The sequence below is a fragment of the Littorina saxatilis genome, linkage group LG2 (assembly GCF_037325665.1).
Source record: "Littorina saxatilis isolate snail1 linkage group LG2, US_GU_Lsax_2.0, whole genome shotgun sequence".
In the NCBI taxonomy this organism is placed as follows: Eukaryota; Metazoa; Mollusca; class Gastropoda; order Littorinimorpha; family Littorinidae; genus Littorina; species Littorina saxatilis.
In genome coordinates this window covers 18,399,295-18,419,720 of record NC_090246.1, presented here as the reverse complement: position 1 = coordinate 18,419,720, position 20,426 = coordinate 18,399,295, and the positions used below count along the sequence as shown (strand labels likewise).

Below are 20,426 nucleotides of genomic sequence, written 5' to 3'. Positions count from 1 at the left end.
AATATACTAGGTGGCGAATTCACACGCAGAAATTTCCTTCCGTGGGGCTCACCAAACAAGCTAACAACAATCAACAGCAACACTAATATACTCGCACACGCTGAAACCGTAGTAATACCGTTGTGTATGTAAACAAAGTTCAATGCAATCGTCTCGCTTGTACAGCTGCTGACACGCGCGAACAGCCAGCAAAACCACTAAGTGTAGTAAACTGAGAGATGAGGTAATGGAAAACCCGAAACCTCGTCAAATCCTCTCTCTGTGGGATTGGCTCAGTCGCGACACTGACACTGCACAACCACTGTCACACAGGCCGATGCAGCTGCCTTCATTCTCACTTGGTCCGAAGCTGCTGCACGCCTGGAAATCCTAACTGTCAGGACTGATGTCCACGTACTTGCAGTGTTCAGCTTTTTCTAGCACTGTGGGAGGATCGAGACTGCAATAGCGTCGGTGGCCCTATAGAACAACTACATGAAGAGTGTTGCGCTGATAAATGGCATCAGTCCCAAACTACGGCCGTACGTGCAACGCGGCGTAAAGTGGTGACAACGCTCTCAACGTGCGCTGTTTTCAGGACTTGTGGCACTCGTCTGGGCTGACAGGAAGACTTGAAACTTAAAGAATCACTGCTACATCTTTGTCCAACCCTTCAGTATGTATTCGAACTAGACGCAGCGAACGACTGAGGTCCTTTTTTTTCCTTCTTTTTTTTTGTCTGGCGCTCTGAGCAGAGCTTTCCCCGGCGTTATGAGCAAACTCTTTGCCACTCAGTGTCTATAAAACCACACTGAGACACCTGTGTTTGGGGAATCCTCCACTAGCCCTGGCACCGCGACTGACTGTACTGTAGACGCGGAATGACTTTGTTACTGTGCAGCCGTGTGCAGCGACACTGGCTGCACGGCAATTTGTTTCTGACACTCGATCTTGACTTACAGGACTCGGAGCGTAAAGTTCTAGCAATCCTAAATAGTGCAGCTTTAGAAATGTGCGACTTTTGGACACTCCGCTCTATCACGGCACTGTCACGCGAATGACACTGGCTGCGCGGTAAATTGTTTCTGACACTCGGACTAACAGGACTCGAAGCATAAAGTCCTAGCAATCTTGCAGAATACTCTGCTCTATCACGGCACTGTCACACGCCCGCAGCTGCGTCCAGTGGCGAGGCAGCTCCTGATGACCTGACCCTGCGGCCACACGTATGCGGTTTCAACACCCATGAGTCGTACTCCCAATCGATAAAATGCACAAGCACATATCAAGAGATACTTGTTATACATGAATTTGGCGTTTCTCAGTATCATGACAATGCGACCGTTACAATAACCTTATCATAAATTGTCATCAAGATTCTCGTGTATGCACTGTCCTCATCTGCATCATTGCGCACGAGTTCGACTAGTGCCCCACTCAAACAAGGAACTCAGAGGTCGAAATCCATCACTGACCTGTATCAAAGAGGCTTTGGACAGCCGTTGATCCGAAGCGACGTACGTAGGCTGTGTCCAAAGTCTGCAGATATAATTATACTACCAGCTATATTATACAGACTTTGTTGTATCAGCCTGCATGATCGGTACAGCCGCCCCACAGGTCCAGGTTCAGCAATTCAGTCGCTGGACTTGTGAGCATCCTTGTCGCGCGACACTACCGCCACAATAATGATCATTCTAGTCCCAAGACTGCAGCTGCACACAGTGCAGTATGCATCATAGGGACTCTTTGTCATTCGCTGCCACTGCCACACACACTCTCTCACAACGCGCCAGAAGCATCAGTTGTCCCCCCTCTCACTAGATCTCACCATCAACGGAAACTCAATAGAAAAGGTTAGCGAACACAAACTGCTAGGCGTGATTATCGATGATAAGCTTAGGTGGCATTCCCACATTGAACATCTGTGTAAACGCGTTTCAAGAAATTTATTCCTACTTTCAAAACTTCAGTCAGTCATAACTTTAGACGCCCGAAAAATGTTCTACAACGCCCACATCAAACCTCACATTGATTATGCCTCTGTCATCTGGGATGGCTGTAGTGATGCATTATTCAAAACTATAAATTCTCGTCATCGTAGGTCAGCTAAACTCATTCTGCCTGACCCATCACTAACTACTGACGCAAAACTGACAGCCCTCAATATACCTCAACTTAAACAACAGCTTTTATTTAATAAATCAGTTTTCATGCACAAGATCCTACATGACCAAGCACCCGAATATCTAACTCACTTGTTTCAATCAACTCCTTCTCGGTATTCCACTTTCAAGCATAATCTGGCCTGCCCGAAGCCACGCATTGACATATTTAAAACTAGTCTTTCATACTCGGGAGCTTATGTCTGGAACTCCCTACCTACATGCTTAAAATCGACCAGTAACCTTAAAACATTCAAAACACATCTGCAAAAATACATTCAAACATCACTTTAATGTAATGTGCCTGGTTGCTCAAACGTATGTGTGCCTTTTATCCTTCTGAAAATGTGCATGTATGTGTCTTGCGTCAACTTGGTGTGATAAGAATACATTCTCGTGTATTACTCCTTCTAGTATTTAAGATAGTATTACTGCATTTTATATTGGCATGGTGATTCCTTCATAATCTAAGATGGTATATATTAGGTCATGAACGGGTTTTTATTTTTTTATTTTTTTTATTTATTGTTTTTTTTTTAACTTTGCTACCTGATCCTTTATTTGGTTAGTGTGTTGTGTTATGTTGGCTTGCCTTATAAGTTAGTTGATCTTCTGTGTGTGTGTGCGTGTGCGTGTGCGTGTATATATATGTGTGTGTGTGTGTTCTGATAATGTATGGTTGTATATCTGCATATCACATGTCGATAAACAAGAAGGGCAAAGCCCATACCACTCACATGCTTTACACATTTTTCCTACCAAAATACATGTGACCTTGACCCAAGGTCAAGGTCATCCAAGGTCATGCAACACAAAGCTGTTAATTCAAGACATAGGAAGTACAATGGTGCTTATTGGCTCTTTCTACCATGAGATATGGTCACTTTTAGTGGTTCACTACCTTATTTTGGTCACATTTCATAAGGGTCAAAGTGACCTTGACCTTGATCATATGTGACCAAATGTGTCTCATGATGAAAGCATAACATGTGCCCCACATAATTTTTAAGTTTGAAACAGTTATCTTCCATAGTTCAGGGTCAAGGTCACTTCAAAATATGTATACAATCCAACTTTGAAGAGCTCCTGTGACCTTGACCTTGAAGCAAGGTAAACCAAACTGGTATCAAAAGATGGGGCTTACTTTGCCCTATATATCATATATAGGTGAGGTATTGAATCTCAAAAACTTCAGAGAAAATAGGAAAAATATGAAAAATAGCTGTTTTTTAGGCAACATTTATGGCCCCTGTGACCTTGACCTTGAAGCAAAGTCAAGATGCTATGTATGTTTTTTGGGGCCTTGTCATCATACACCATCTTGCCAAATTTGGTACTGATAGACTGAATAGTGTCCAAGAAATATCCAACGTTAAAGTTTTCCGGACGGACGGACGTCCGGACGGACGTCCGGACGGACGGACGGACGGACGGACGACTCGGGTGAGTACATAGACTCACTTTTGCTTCGCATGTGAGTCAAAAATGATCTTATTCTTATATTACTATTATTGCGTGTGTCTGCGTTTCATCATAAAAAGTTTGTTCCTATGTATTCCCATTTCGATTATAACCATTTTGCTTAGATCAGGACTAGCTGTAAAAAAGGTCCTACGGACCTAATGCTATCTTTCCTGTAATAAAGTTCAATGTTCAATGTTTCAATGTTTCTCTCACTGTCAAAGACTGAAGTTCTACAGAGCAGATCGAGCTTTTAGCGTATCATCAACTCATGTCCCTAAAAGGAACATTTCCTGTGAGGACGTTAAGGACCCCCTAGACTAGGAGCAGATCAAGTGTGTCTGGCTGGCTGACTGTCTCTTCTCCACGCTCTCTGTGTCTGCCTGGCTGACTTGGCTGTACTCGACTGTCTACACTGACTCTCTGTCTGCCTGGCTGACTTGGCTGTACTCGACTATCTACACTGACTCTCTGTCACAATGTCCGACTGGCTGGCAGTCTATACTGACTATAAACTCTGTGTCTGTCTGGCTGACTGCACTACATTGTATAAACTATGTGTCTATCTGGCTGACGGTCTGTACTCGACTGTCTACACTTTCTCTGAGTGTGACTGGCTGGCAGTCTATAAACGCTATCAACTCTATGTTTGTCTGTCTGTCGGTCTTCACTCTATAATATATCTATTTACGCTGTATCTCGGACGGTCTCCGGCGGGTCTGAGCATATATATATATATATATGTCTGAGTACTGAGAGCAAAGGGCTCGGAGCTGGCGCGACTGTAACAGTCAACAGCATTCAATCACATTCACACTCAGACACACACATGGGGATTATACCGCACGCCACACGAGCCGAACACAACACTGCAGCTCTTCCGTCATCGACTTTCTACAGCTCCTTGTTTTTATTTTCCTGGTTCAGTTTGTATTTTACTCTCTGGCACTACTGGGCTGGTTCCAACTACCAGCCTGCTTGACATTAGTCACCGTCCGCCGATCAGTCGAGAAATTCACGTCACCGCCACGTTTAATCCCTCACCCTGCTAATGTACTTTGTCTCGCGCTTATAGTACATTAACACACTAGTATAATTACGTATTAGTGTCTCCCCCCACCCCCACTCACTCACTCTCTCTCTCTCTCTCTCTCTCTCTCTCTCCTCCCCCCCTCCCTCCCTCCCTCCCTCCCTCCCCACACACACACACACACACACACACACACACACACACACACACACACACACACACACATACATACATACATACATACATACATACATACACACACAAAACAACAAACACACACACACACACAAACACACACACACACACACACACACACACACACACACACACACACACACACACACACACACACACACACACACACACCAACAACAACATAAACGAGTGTCCGGGGGAGTTGCGGCCAACAAACAAAGAATTAAGAAGTGAGAGACCAAAATCAAATGTTTTCCTCTGTTGCTTCCACTCCATGTTTACGAGGTACGAGGTGGTTCTGTCTTTCAGGACTTTTCTTATAATATCCTTTACTTATCGAAACTCTTGGTTAACACACATTATACACTGGCTTAGTTGCTGCTGTTTTTCGTCAGCACTACACCCGTGTCTAATGAAGTGTGGCAGCGGTATGTTTCAAATGCGTAACTCGCCAGTTCTGTTTTCGGTCAGTCACTTCAGGCTGGGGTAATTAGAGAATCTTTGTTGCTTTCTGGTTGCATGAGAGATTGCTCCTTGCGGGAACTTCGCAGTAAGGAAAGCTACTTGGTTATACAAATAAGTCTACGGAAACTCCCGACTCCGACAACATTTTTCCTGTCAAAAAGGAGTAAGTAGCATTCACAGTGCTGACATGAAGGCACACTTGATATGGTTCACGTCACTATAAAGGTTGATTAACAGTCTATTCAGTTTTTAGACTTTTCCTCACCTCTGCCAGTTAGTGCACAGGCCTTATGCAGTAATTTAACATCTCTTTACTATCTTACTAGCACTGCAAACTATCCTTTCCACGTTTTCCTTTTGCGTAGTACTACTCATGCACACTGCTAATTCCAAAGCCATATGCTGAATTTCAGAGGGTTTTCTTCGACATTAGATACACCAGTCTATCTCTTAATTGACTCGCAACACACCGCGGCAAAAAGAAAGGTTGATAGGGGCTGTAAACGAAGGATACAGCATGCAACATCTTCTTGGTAATCCAAGGATGCAGAAACCCGACATGGGATCGTATTTTTACTGAAATTACCAACAGAGATAAGCCGTTGTTAAAAGCTACTTTTTAGGGATACATTTGTCTACTAAAAACACACAAAAAACGTCAGGGGGTGAGCGTAGGGGGGGGGGGGGGGGGGGGGGGGGGGGGGGGGGGGGGGGGGGGGGGGGGGGGGGGGGGGGGGGGGGGGGGGGGGGGGGGGGGGGGGAGTTTGACATTTACAGAAATTCGTACAGTATTGCCAAAAATAATAATACAAGAATATAAAATAAAAAAAAGCATATTGCCCAAACTGAACTGTACGGGATCCACACAAGCTGAATCCAACAGAAAGCGCCAGAGCCCGACTCGATTCTCAACCCCAGCGCTGTGCAGACTCTCCTCGGTGTCCGAACACCCCCGTGTGTACACGCAAGCACAAGACCAAGTGCGCACGAAAAAGATCATGTAATCCATGTCAGAGTTCGGTGGGTTGTAGAAACACGAAAATACCCAGCATGCTTCCTCCGAAAACGGAGTATGGCTGCCTAAATGGCGGGGTAAAAAACGGTCATACACGTAAAATTCCACTCGTGCAAAAAACACGAGTGTACGTGGGAGTTTCAGCCCACGAACGCAGAAGAAGAAGAAGAAGAACCCCCGCGCAAACTCGACCTGAGTTTACCCACAGCAGCACGATTACATCAATGGTTCCCCTTTCAACACAAACAGATAATCGAGCGCATCATCCGCGGAAATAGCCGATAAAAGTCCCCCCCCCCCCCCCCCCCCCCCTTTCGGCAGCGTGCAGATTTCTACCCTCTAAAACTCGGCGGCAGAGGCTGAGCTCCACTCGTCTGGTTATCGCCGAGTTAAAAACAAGTCGCGACTTCCGTCAAAAGCAAAACGTCAGGCGTTTATCAAGGCTCAAGAACTTCAAATTGATGTCAATCGTCGCCGAGGATAGCCTGTTGGTCTTGGTCCTCCTTCTTGTTATCAAACCAACTGACCTTGTTTTTTATGGGCATTTTTCTCTCGTCTGTACCAGCCAGCATCACTCGGCCTAAACCGATCAATAAGAGAAAACAGATTCTGCGAGATACGTGAGCAGCTGAGTGAATCATACGTTATAACATCTCTCCCTTCTAAAACACACTCCAAACAGCTCTCAAGTTGTTTGTCGTCTAAAACTGTGAGGGTGAGTGTGAGTGTGTGTGTGTGTGTGTGTGTGTGTGTGCGTGTGTGTATGTGTGTGTGTCAGTGCCTGTGTGTGTGTCTGTGTGTGACTGTGACAGACAGACAGATAGACAGACAGATAGACAGACAGACAATGACGACATCTCTTTTTTTTACATTAGAGACAAAGAAAAAAGACAGGGGGAGACGGAAAGAAAGGCAGAGAGGTCTGGGACTGACAGACCTACGGACAGACAGACAGAAAGTCCGAGAAAGACATAGTAAAAAGTAGAGAGAGAGAGATAGATACACACACACACACACACACACACACACACACACACACACACACACACACACACACATAGACAAAGAGACATTCATACTGACTTGGGCCACCGCCAATTGGCAGCGAATATATATATATATATATATATATAATAATAATAATAATAATAACGGGCATTTATAAAGCGCCTTATCAAAAGTTCAAAGCGCGGGACAACAATACATGTATACAAAAATCATACAATCACTGTCAGATTCAAACAACACATCATGCACATCTCACATCCCCAGACTCTATACTAAGGAACTATCCGTAGTGTTGTTGGAACAAGTGAGTTTTCAAATTGGACTTAAAAGATGAAATAGCAAGTGACTCTCAGCGGGGTCAATTACAAGAGCTAATTGGGCTTGGAACAAAATGATGAGACCGAGAGCACGGCGAACTGTGGCAACTATGTGCACTGAGGAGACATGTTGACAGTTCAAAAACTCTGGACAGCTCGGGCTTTCAACTCTCGTGTCTCCCGTCACAGCCGCCTTAGTAAACATCCCTCTCTCTGTCTCCCTCCCGTCCTCCCTCCTTCCTTCCCTCGCTCTGTCTCTCTCTCCATCCCTCCCTCTCCCTCACTCTCTCACCAGGGGTATTTTGTCTTCTTTTTCGGGGATGAGGGTGGAGGTGTATTCGTGGGCGAAAGGATGAGGTTAAAGGCACACTCCTGTGCGTGCGCGCGCGTGTGTGTGTGTGTGTGTGTGTGTGTGTGTGTGTGTGTGTGTGTGTGTGTGTGTATGTGTGTGTGTGTGTGTGTGTGTGTGTGTGTGTGTGTGTGTGTGTGTGTGTGTGTGTGTGTAAATTAACTTTTGGTGATGGACACAAGTGGTTTTTGTAAGAAATTAACTCATTAAAAAAATCTCATTGTTGATTTTTGGTATGTGTCAAAGGGGAGGGATTGCCTTATTCCATTAAAAAAAAAGTCTCGTCAAGTCTCAGACATGGATTACAATCGTTTACACGGAAGAACTGTGCCTTTAAGGGGTGATACGTTTAGAGCAAACTTGTTGGCAAATTGATAAGGAAACGCTTTTATCCGTTATATCAGGAAACGTTCGCTTTATCAAATACTGTTTCAAGTACTTTTAATAGATAGAAGTATCCGTTGTTGTTGTATAAGGAAATGTGGGCTTGGTCAGATACTGTTTCAATTAATGTTGACAGATTAAAGACTGAATCACTTAACACACACGTCAACTTTTAACAAAGAAAGCACCACAATGTATACCAGGAAATACACCGTTTCAACTAGAGCTGACAAATATACTTACAGACTCTTAGCCATCACCACTCCGCACACGCGAACACGCACACACACACACATGCACCCACAAACACTGCTCACAAAACCACCCCTACTCCTATACACACACACTTTTAAACCACAAGGTCAGGATAACAGCTGCTGGTAAACTTGTTTTATTTTATTTTTACAAATGAACTGGCTCACCCCATGCAAACACAAACAAAGTAGCTAAATCCAACAAGGCAACAGTTCTTGCTTTCAGTCAAAACTGTCTATTCTACAGTCTGTTTCAGTCCCGGAGCGCTGGCAGGCAAATTCAATCGCCCAAACAAAACAGATTCTATTCACTACGAATTAATATCTTCCATTCGCATCAATCACGTATGAAGCAACAAACCTCTGGAAGCATCATGAGCATTGGGTTACCAAAACGACACACCTATTCAGTTCAAATCCTCTGGGAGCATTGTGTTCCCAAAAACGACAAACCCATTCAGTTCAAAACTCTGGAACTGGATGCATTGAATGTGTTCCCCAAAACGTCAAACCTATTCAGTTCAAAACTCTGGAACTGGATGCATTGTGTTCCCCAAAACGTCAAACCCATTCAGTTCAAATCTCTGGAACTGGATGCATTGTGTTCCCCAAAACGTCAAACCCATTCAGTTCAAATCTCTGGAACTGGATGCATTGTGTTCCCCAAAACGTCAAACCCATTCAGTTCAAATCTCTGGAACTGGATGCATTGTGTTCCCCAAAACGTCAAACCCATTCAGTTCAAATCTCTGGAACCGGGCTGGATGCACTGTGTTCCCAAAACTACAAAACCCATTTAGTTCAAATCTCTGGAACTGGATGCACTGTGTTCCCAAAACTACAAACCCATTCAGTTCAAATCTCTGGAACTGGATGCATTGTGTTCCCCAAAACGTCAAACCTATTCAGTTCAAATCTCTGGAACTGGATGCATTGTGTTCCCCAAAACGTCAAACCTATTCAGTTCAAAACTCTGGAACTGGATGCACTGTGTTCCCAAAACTACAAACCCATTTAGTTCAAATCTCTGGAACTGGATGCATTGTGTTCCCCAAAACGTCAAACCTATTCAGTTCAAAACTCTGGAACTGGATGCATTGAATGTGTTCCCCAAAACGTCAAACCTATTCAGTTCAAATCTCTGGAACTGGATGCACTGTGTTCCCAAAACTACAAACCCATTCAGTTCAAATCTCTGGAACTGGATGCACTGTGTTCCCAAAACTACAAACCCATTCAGTTCAAATCTCTGGAACTGGATGCACTGTGTTCCCAAAACTACAAACCCATTTAGTTCAAATCTATGGAAGCATTGCGTTACCAAAAACGAATAACCATATTTAGTGCAAACCCTCTGTTTGTTTGTTTGTTTGTTTGTTTGCTTAACACCCAGCCGACCACGAAAGGCCATATCAGGGCGGTCCAAACCCTCTGGAAGCATAGTGTTACCAAAACGACAATCACATACATTTATGTATACAATTCAAACATCTCGAAGCATTGCGTTACCAAAAACGACAAACCTATTCAGTTCAATTCTCTGGAAGCATTGAGTTACCAAAACGACAAACCCATTCAGTTCACAAACCCGTGCAACCAGCAAGTGTACAAATACATTTTTCGATGTGTGTGTAGTGTTGGGTGCCGAGGCCGCGAGTTTTGCCAAAGGTGTTTTGTATTTTCCCTGCACGAGAGACAGTCAAAATGCAGCCCAGCTGGTGTTTGGCAAGAATCATGGGGAGGGGAAAATACTTGGTACCCGGTCTGAGTTATGACCTTACCAGCTTCTTCTTCTTCTTCATCTGATCGTTTGTCTTTCTTGTTACACCCCCGGTATAGGGGTGTGTATAGGATTCGGTCGATGTGTTTGTTTGTTTGTGTGTTTGTGTTCGCATATAGATCTCAAGAATGAACGGACCGATCGTCACCAAACTTGGTGAACAGGTTCTATACATTCCTGAGACGGTCCTTACAACAAGAAGGGCAAAGCCCATACGACTCACATGCTTTACACATTTTTCCTACCAAAATACATGTGACCTTGACCCAAGGTCAAGGTCATGCAACACAAAGCTGTTAATTCAAGACATAGGAAGTACAATGGTGCTTATTGGCTCTTTCTACCATGAGATATGGTCACTTTTAGTGGTTCACTACCTTATTTTGGTCACATTTCATAAGGGTCAAAGTGACCTTGACCTTGATCATATGTGACCAAATGTCTCTCATGGTGAAAGCATAACATGTGCCCCACATAATTTTTAAGTTTGAAACAGTTATCTTCCATAGTTCAGGGTCAAGGTCACTTCAAAATATGTATACAATCCAACTTTGAAGAGCTCCTGTGACCTTGACCTTGAAGCAAGGTAAACCAAACTGGTATCAAAAGATGGGGCTTACTTTGCCCTATATATCATATATAGGTGAGGTATTCAATCTCAAAAACTTCAGAGAAAATGGGAAAAATGTGAAAAATAGCTGTTTTTTAGGCAACATTTATGGCCCCTGCGACCTTGACCTTGAAGCAAGGTCAAGATGCTATGTATTTTTTGGGGGGCCTTGTCATCATACACCATCTTGCCAAATTTGGTACTGATAGACTGAATAGTGTCCAAGAAATATCCAACGTTAAAGTTTTCCGGACGGACGGACGGACGGACGACTCGGGTGAGTACATAGACTCACTTTTGCTTCGCATGTGAGTCAAAAATTGGGACCAGTCAAACACACGGTTAGGGAGTTATTGGTGGATTAAGATTCTACAAGGACTTATAGAGGGACATATTAATGGTCAAAGGGAAATAACCTTCTCAGTTGGTGGCAGTGAGAATGGTAAGGACGGGGGTGATTTTCCTACCTCGGAGGAATTTCTTGTTTAAAGGGACACTGGCCATTTGCAGAATGCTTCTTTTGGTCAAGATACTAGTACATTCGTAAATATTTATGCTACTTTTCCTCAAAATACTACTCGTGTGGAATAAGCCAATTGATCGTCCTGTAATTTGCGATTCGTTTTAATTTTGATACGTTGGAAGCATATGATGCAAATGGGTTTTTTTTCGTAATAGGGGCAAAACAGATATTCCAAATTTAAAGAGTTCTGTACCGAACAAAAGTTGACTTCCACATACCCGTTTATTTTCACTAGTTTCAAAATATATACGCTTCCGAAACTCACAAACAACTTCAAATTCCAAGTATTTGAAAATGCGTATGATATCTTTTATTTCAGTATTTGCTGTTAAAATGTACAGTGCGTACAGTGCCGCTTTACACGTGTCGCTTTTGTTTCTGGCACTGGAAGAAAAATGACGTCTCCCAGTGCTCCAGACACGCTGAAAACACCAAGATCATGTTTCTAGTTTTCTGTTTCGCTAGAGCCCGAGTGCGTGTTTCAAATACCCTTTATCTGCTTTAATCAGTGTGAAGAAAAAGAAACACACACACACACACACAAATAAACACGAGAATGCAGAAACACGCAGTGTGCAGAAAAGGGTGACACAAAGCTGTGCGGCGTATGGCAGCTTTCCATGCCTCAAGTGTCATTACTATAGCGCGGCAGAGGCGAAGAATGTAGGGAAGCACTGGGTGTTTTTTCCTTCAAATAATCTTTACCACCAAATGCACACACACACACACACACACACTCTGAACCCTCCCCCGTCCCCTTCAGTTCAAACAAAAATGTTGTGAAAAAAATTGAACTCGTAATTTGAACGGTGGGGACGGCTGAGGGTGGAGGTGGAGTGAGGTAAACGTGTTCTCTGTCTCTCTCTCCTCTTTCTCTCACTCTCTCTCGCTCTCTGTCTCTCTCTCTCTCCACCCTTCCTCTTCCTCTCCACCTCTCTCTCTCTCTCTTACTCTTTCTCTTTCTCTCTCTCTCTCTCTCTCTCTCTCTCTCCCTCTCTCTCGCTCTCTGTCTCTCTCTCTCCACCCTTCCTCTTCCTCTCTCTCTCTCTCTCTTACTCTTTCTCTTTCTCTCTCTCTCCCTCTCTCTCGCTCTCTGTCTCTCTCTCTCTCCACCCTTCCTCTTCCTCTCCACCTCTCTCTCTCTCTCTCTCTCTCTCTCTCTTACTCTTTCTCTCTCTCTCTCCCTCTCCCTTTCTCCACTCTCCCTCTCTCTCTCTCTCTCTCCACTCTCCCTCTCTCCCTCACTCTCTCTCCACCTCTCTCTCTCTCTCTCTCTCTCTCTCTCTCTCTCTCTCTCTCTCTCTCTCTCTCTCTCTCTCTCTCTGAACTACTCTTTCTCTCTCTCTCTCTCTCTCTCTCTCTCTCTCTCTCTCTCTCCACTCTCCCTCTCTCTCTCCCTTTCTCCACTCTCCCTCTCTCTCTCTCTCTTACTCTCTCTCTCTCTCTCTCTCCACTCTCCCTCTCTCCCTCACTCTCTCTCCACCTCTCTCTCTCTCTCTCTCTCTCTCTCTCTCTCTCTCTCTCTCTCTCTCCACTCTCCCTCTCTCTCCACTCTCCCTCTCTCTCCCCTCTCTCTCTCTCTCAATATGTTTCATGCACTATTTGCTACTCTCCTTAAAGCCTGTCCTTAACTGAGCGAAGTCGACTACGCGAAGTATGCTTCGCGAAGCTGCCCGTACGAAGCTTTGGCACTGAGTTTTCGGTAAAAAGACTTCGCGAAGCTGTCCGTACGAAGCTTTAGCACTGAGTTTTCGGTAAAAAGACTTCGCGAAGTCGACTTCGGCCTCAATTAAGGACGGGCTTTATGTTTCGATTGTGTCTGGAAATTGTCAAAACAAGAAATTCCTACGAGGTAGGAAAAACACCCCCGTCAAAGGGAAATAACCTTCTCAGTTGGTGGCAGTGACTGAGTGAGAATGGTTATTTCCCTTTGACCATGAAGATGTCCCTCTATAAGTCCTTGTATAATCTTAATCCACCAATAACTCCCTAACCGTGTGTTTGACTGGTCCCAATTTTTGTAAGTCCTGACCGTCTCAGGAATGTATAGAACCTGTTCACAAAGTTTGGTGACGATCGGTCCGTTCATTCTTGAGATCTATATGCGAACACAAACAAACAAACAAACAAACAAACAAACAAACAAACACATCGAGCGAAACCTATACACACCCCTATACCGGGGGTGTAATAAATCCAATGATTAATACAATAAATCATCAATCCAATCCAATGATTAATACAAATTAAATCATCAATCCAATCCAATCTCTCCTCAAAATAACCAGCATTTCTAACGATTCGCCAATTTAACCACGAGCCGGAGGGGCATGCTCTTCAATCGTAAACTAAGTCACAGTCAATTTTCATCTCCTTTCTTATCGCAACACACAAACAATTGTTTCTAGCGTACATGCTTTTGTTGTATCTGTTGAGTAGTTTTGTTTTCTGTTTGTGGTGGTGTGCGGCTGGGTCGGGTTGTGGGGGGAGGGGGGGGGTAAGCGTTGGAGGTGGGGGTTGTGGATCGAGGACTACTCAGTGCTACTGCCTCCTTCCCTGCGTATCAACCCTTTGTAAAACATGAAACAGCTGTTTGGTGGTAAATAGCGCTATAGAAGGACGTTTTTGTAGTAGTAGAAAACTAGTAAGTTTCTTGGGTCATAGAATTCAACGGGAAAAATATATTGTACTCACCTTGCAGTATCAGACAAACAACATGACAGCTGCCGTTTGGTGGTGAATAGCGCCATAGAAGAACGTTTTTGTATATATACGACTAGTGTCTGTCTGTCTCAACAGATACAACAAAACCATGTACGCTAGAAACAATTGTTTGTGTGTTGCAATATATATTATATCAGAAAATACGAGTTTCGTTTCGTTCCTTTAGTTGTTCTGATCGATTAGGATAGGCTTAAAGGGCAATTTTGTTTTCAATATCATCTACATTCGCTTCCAATCCAATCCCCACCCGTACAACACCAGTACATCGCGTTCTTCTTGTTGTTGCCATCGATCAGCCATGTACTGTTCAGTCTCTCCACAATCTTTCTTTTCTTCTCTCTCTCTCTCTCCTTTTTTCCGCTTCAAGAATCGTTGTCCATGTCACATTCGTGCAGCGAGCTGAGCTCCAACCACGATGCCCTTGCGAGGATCTAAATGAGAGTTCAGCTTTCAAACACAAGTGTTACCTAGCAACAGGCTAGCATTAATCGTTACTCGCCTGTCGTATTTTCATCATGAATCGGGCCGGTAGGACGTCACTACCTGCGGAGGGTTGAAATATGCTGGTAGAGAGCATAGGAGAGAGAGAGAGAGCATAGGAGAGAGAGAGAGAGCATAGGAGAGAGAGAGAGAGAGAGCATAGGAGAGAGAGAGAGAGCATAGGAGAGAGAGAGCATAGGAGAGAGAGAGCGAGAGAGAGAGAGCGAGAGCATAGGAGAGAGAGAGAGAGAGAGAGAGAGAGAGAGAGAGAGAGAGAGAGAGAGAGAGAGAGAGGAGATAGTTGATAGTCGTCGTCGGCTTCTGTGGCGCACCCGCCAACCACCAACCCAGGCGGGTTATCCAGATCCAGACCAGAGAGAGAGAGAAAAAAAAAAGAGAGGAGAGAGGAGAGAGAGAGAGAGAGAGAGAGAGAGAGGGAGAGAGAGAGAGATAAAGGAGATATGTGTGTGTGTGTGTGTGTGTGTATGTGTGTGTGTGTGTGTGAGCGAAAGAGGGACAGAAAGGGGACAAACGGCCATATGGAGAGACAGCAACGGGTCGACAAAACCATTTCACCAAACCGCAAACGGAAAAACTCCGGTAAGGACTGACGGACTGATTCTGGGATCTTCCTCCACATCCCCAAGAGAGATACGGTAAACCAGAACCTAGAAGAGGATTGGGAGAGACAAGACAGACAGACAGAGCAAAATAGCAACTTGTAAAGGATCTGTAGCCGGGCAAGAGAGAGAGAGAGAGAGAGAGAGAGAGAGAGAGAAAGAGAGAGAGAGAGAGAGCAAACTAGATAGCACAGCTCTGTGTGTGTGTGTGTGTCTGTGTGTGTTGTGTGTGTGTATGTGTATGTGCGTGTGTGTGTGTGTGTGCGTGTCTGTGTGAGCGAGAGAGAGTGACTCAGTGAGAGAAAGCAAGCTGGCAACGCCACAGGAAGCATGAGAAGTATTGATCATCTAATTACTTCCTTGCAATGATGACAGTCTGCAAAGCCAGTCTCATAAGAGTCATATCACTCACCGGCAACGGCGAAATAGCTGTGATTATGATGTCCGCATTGCTGGCAAAAAGGCTGGAACGAATTTTCCAAAGTAACACTAACAACAAGCTTTGTTTTTGTCTGTTGCTATGAATTTTTAAGCTGCAACATTTACACTGTACACTGCTAAAGTTCGATTACATACATGTAATTGCACACTTCAGTAATCAGTAATGGCCCAAAAATGATGTGGAAATTCCATTAAAAAAAAAGTGTTGCAACAATCAGAAAACAAGAAACTAACTGCTAAGCTATTACAGTCCACGATTTCCTCCACAGTGAATAAAAAAAAACTTATCTGGAATGACATTAAAGACTTAAGTCCAGCTTTAGAGGAACCATTGTCATGCTGGTCAATATACTCAGAAATGCCATTTTTAACAGAGAAAACTCTTCATAGGCATCTTTACAGGAGCTCATGCAGCCCATCATCAATACAAATTACCATTGATACAGACATTGCGGCAGTGGCACTATATATATATATCCGTTTTCACCAGGAAACTGCAGGATTTTACTTACTTCTTTAAATACTATGTGGCTTTAACACACCAAGAGCATACACATGTAACAAAAATAATTCCCTGTGTTCAAACATGTCTGTGAGTTTCAAGTTTCTAGTTTTAAGTTAACCTTCACATCCATAGCTCAGATGGGTATTGGCAACTTTCCTTTGTTACAAAACCTAGGCCAACACAGCTAGTATAGGTGACAGAGGAAAAGATCTGAAGAAGAACCTGTGTCGTGTGACTCATTCAGCTATTGTCAACAAGTGTACAAACTCTCAAGCACATACAATGGTATCTGCAAAGTGCAGTGGAAAAACACCCTTGGGACCAGCCAAACGTCCTGTCCTCAGATTGAGAAGTAAATGTTGGTTAAGATAACAGACTGGTCACTGTACATGTATGTATAGAGTCTCCATAGTCTGTTGCTTCATCATTTGCCATTTTCTTCTTCTTCTCTGTTCAGTGTTCATGGCTGTTATTATATATATACTAGATGATTACCCGCTTCGCCGGGAAGAAGTAGAGCCGAATACCAGGCTGTGCCTGGGAGCCGGCAAATGCCGGCTTTGCCGGCGCACGAAGGAAAGGAGATAAACGCGCAAAACATTGGAGACCTTCTAAAAATAGTAACGTGCAGTGACCTTCTAAAAATAGTAACGTAGTAACGGGAATATGGATTGACACCACACGGAGGAAGGGAGATAATCGCGGCTGAAAACACTGGAGAAGATAAGGAAGAGTTACTGGTAGTGGATCCCGACAACAACAACAAAAAATCGGTTCAGCGCGCACAGCGCTGTGCGCTGGGAGCACGTGTAGAAATATCTCATCGATGAGGTTGTGTCCAGGGTGTAGCTGAATACGGTGTCCAAATTTGAAAAAGATCCACCGAGAACTTTGGCCGTGCATCGCGAACAGACAGACAGACAGACAGACAGACACTAGTCGTATATATATATAATCCTGTGGTCAGTGGCTGCCATGACCTGATGAAGTCCGCAGTAAGTTTCTTTGTTTAAACAGTGCTATCAAATTTATACTACATCAGTACATGTACTAGTAGTACTACTACCCAGTAGACTATAGAACCTTTCATGCACACAGCACAGGTAGAACGCCTTTATTTGTTACCATTTGGAACACTGAAATAGTAGGCCTAATGTAATGATGCTTGCATGACCGCGATTGTGTGGCCTAGCTGTAAGTTTGTGGTTGGATGAATTTCCTTAAAAGCTCAGCACATAACGCTCAATCAGCTTTGCTATTTCTGGATTAGTCATCAGGGCAGTGCCCGCATTTTAATACTTTCTATCAATAAAAACTAGAGAGGAAAACGTGGAAAGGTTTTTCGTATTCACACAAGTCTATACAATCTCCTTCTTCTTCTTCTTTTTCCATTAGACGCCCAGGGTCAACGTTCTGACTAGTAATGGCGCTTTGGAGGGTTGCGAGGAAAAGATTAAAAAAAATTAAAAAAGAAAGAAGAAAGAAAGAAAGAAAAGAAAGATAATACTAATCTTGCAGGAAAAGGGCATGCAATGCATGCATACTGCATGCATACTGCATGCAGTATGCATGCATCTTAACTGCATGCATACAACTGCAGACCTAAAATGTCATATTACACAATGTGAAATTAACGTATGTGTGTGCATGTGTGTGTGTGTGTGCCATTGTGTGTGTCTGTGTGTGTGTGTGTGTTAAATTAAAACTTAAATTCAGCATCATATAAATCCAGCCAATAAATCCTTCCCTAGCAGAAGACCTGCTATACTCTTTCTATTTCCTTGTATCAACTCCAGCCTTTCTCCAAAATCAATATTTCTGTGAAACTTACTGAGTTAAATATAGAACTTTACCAGCACAGATATTCCCAACTTAATATAAAATTTATCTAGCCAACCAAAGTATTTATGGTGCCCAACTGTATAAAATTAAAAAGACCTCTTCGTCGATGATGCAATTTTACATACAAGAAAGCCATAGCAAGCAAGCTCACTTCTTCTTGACACGGACTCGACAGCCGCACAGTCGGCTAACACTGCAGTTTGACCTATAGGCTAGTGCAATACTGAAAACGAACGATAGAATGAGAATAACAAAATCTTACCTTCCCGGAGATTTACATGGGTGTCAGAGAAGTGTGTTTCCATAGCCATGCTCAAATCAGCACCAAGAATAAATCCCTGGAAATAGTTCTCTAAACAACACAAGTGTCAGTTACCACCGACTCCATTATCACAGACTAAACGCTTTGTGATCCACTCAAAGCCTCACAAAAGCCGCAGCAGTCGCCATTTTTGATCAGATTCTGGTTGTATGAAGGGACGTAACGCTGTTTAACATGCCTGCACCTGTCGTATGGTGAAAACGTGTAGTAGCGGCCCCTTTAGCCAGTACTCGCATAGGTTTGGACCAGTCTGTGAGTGTGATCGAGCCAGAGACATAATAACTGAATTATGAATACAGTCATAATCCGCTAAAGATAAGAGACCGCAGAGTACACAATCTCTGTGTAATATACAGTCTCCCTTGCATATAACCACGTCATGTCCCAAATAGACACTAGTCTGGGGACAGAAAAACCAATGTCTAAACCAGATCATGCAGATGGCCATCCTGACCTCAGGTCAAAATGAGTTCGCTCAACTGGCGATAGCCGTGGAGCGAGGATTATCAGAATGGCAGATGGCCGCCTAAACCTCTTGAACATTCAAGAAGAGAATTAAAGTAGTTCTCTGGTTTGCATTGTTCTTTCTCCCAATTACATTATATTTATATACACATTTAGTCAAGATGTGACCGAATTCCGGCAGACCAGGAATCCAGAGAAAGCTGAACGATTCACACACACACACACACACACACACAAACGTTTCTAAAACTTAAACATTTAAATTCTTCCATATAATATTAATATCACAAGACCTTATATTTATGAAAATAGTTGTGAATAAAAAAGTTTGATGACCTCATACTCTGACTTTTGTCAAAAGTCTAGTCAGTAACGGCCGCTCTGTGCGGCAAACGCTTTTTTTTTGTTAAAGGCACAGCGGTAAGCCTCCCGTAAACCATCACAGATACGGTCAGGCTTTTACGCACAGTACAAACACCCTTTCATTTAAACACTCACCGATTGAGAACATCCTAGGTGCCCTCCGTAAAGAGCGAACAATTTTCAAAGAATTTATTTTTGCGTGGTATATCTTACCGCTGAGCCATCGTGAACCCGTGTGATCCAGTTTCCCTTTTTCACAATGTAGTCGTCAGTTTGTCATTTGAATGCGACTCGATGTGAGCTTATCTACAATAGCACGTTTGTATGCACGAAACAAACGGCTGTGGTTCACAAGAACTCTAGCGATGGCTTTTGACTGTTGAGAGGAACGGCGATATGCATAAACCGTCGTCTGCTACGACCCTTGCGTGACCCTGCTTCCGGGCTTTTCTTTTTTCAAACTTTCACAACTTCGAATTGTACTGATCAGGGACCTATATGTACTGATCTTGTCTTGATGATTAAAGAATGTTTGTGTAACAAGCTGTCAATTTATTATTTCGATTTCAATCAATCAATCAATATGAGGCTTATATCGCGCGTATTCCGTGGGTACCGTAACTGTTCTAAGCGCAGGGATTTTTATATATAAAAAAAATTTTATGCAATTTATATCGTGCACAAATTCAAGGCGCAGGGATTTATTGATGCCGTGTGAGATGGAATTTTTTTACACAAAACATCACGCATTCACATCGGCCAGCAGATCGCAGCCATTTCGGCGCATATCCTACTTTTCACGGCCTATTTATTCCAAGTCACACGGGTATTTTGGTGGACATTTTTATCTATGCCTATACAATTTTGCCAGGAAAGACCCTTTTGTCAATCGTGGGATCTTTAATGTGCACACCCCAATGTAGTGTACACGAAGGGACCTCGGTTTATCGTCTCATCCGAAAGACTAGCACTTGAACCCACCACCTAGGTTAGGAAAGGGGGGAGAAAATTGCTAACGCCCTCATGACCCAGGGTCGAACTCGCAACCTCTCGCTTCCGAGCGTAAGTGCGTTACCACTCGGCCACCCAGCCCAAAAGTTAGGTTTAGCGCAAAAACGCACCACGGTCC

General features: G+C 43.6%; 1 protein-coding gene across 2 annotated transcripts in view; it reads right to left on the bottom strand.

Moving 5' to 3' along the window:
- LOC138958400 (cyclin-dependent kinase 14-like) overlaps window positions 1–18,594 on the bottom strand; it is a 143,362-nt gene extending 124,768 nt beyond the window's left edge. The window contains exon 1 of one of the 2 annotated variants that reach the window (XM_070329538.1): window positions 18,410–18,594. In XM_070329538.1, the coding sequence (XP_070185639.1) occupies window positions 18,410–18,458 (49 nt within the window). In that variant the 5' untranslated portion in view covers window positions 18,459–18,594. Of the gene's footprint in view, window positions 4,691–18,409 lie in introns of those variants that run through there. The other variant, XM_070329539.1, reaches the window with a different exon arrangement.
- Between the last annotated feature and the right edge of the window lie 1,832 nt (window positions 18,595–20,426).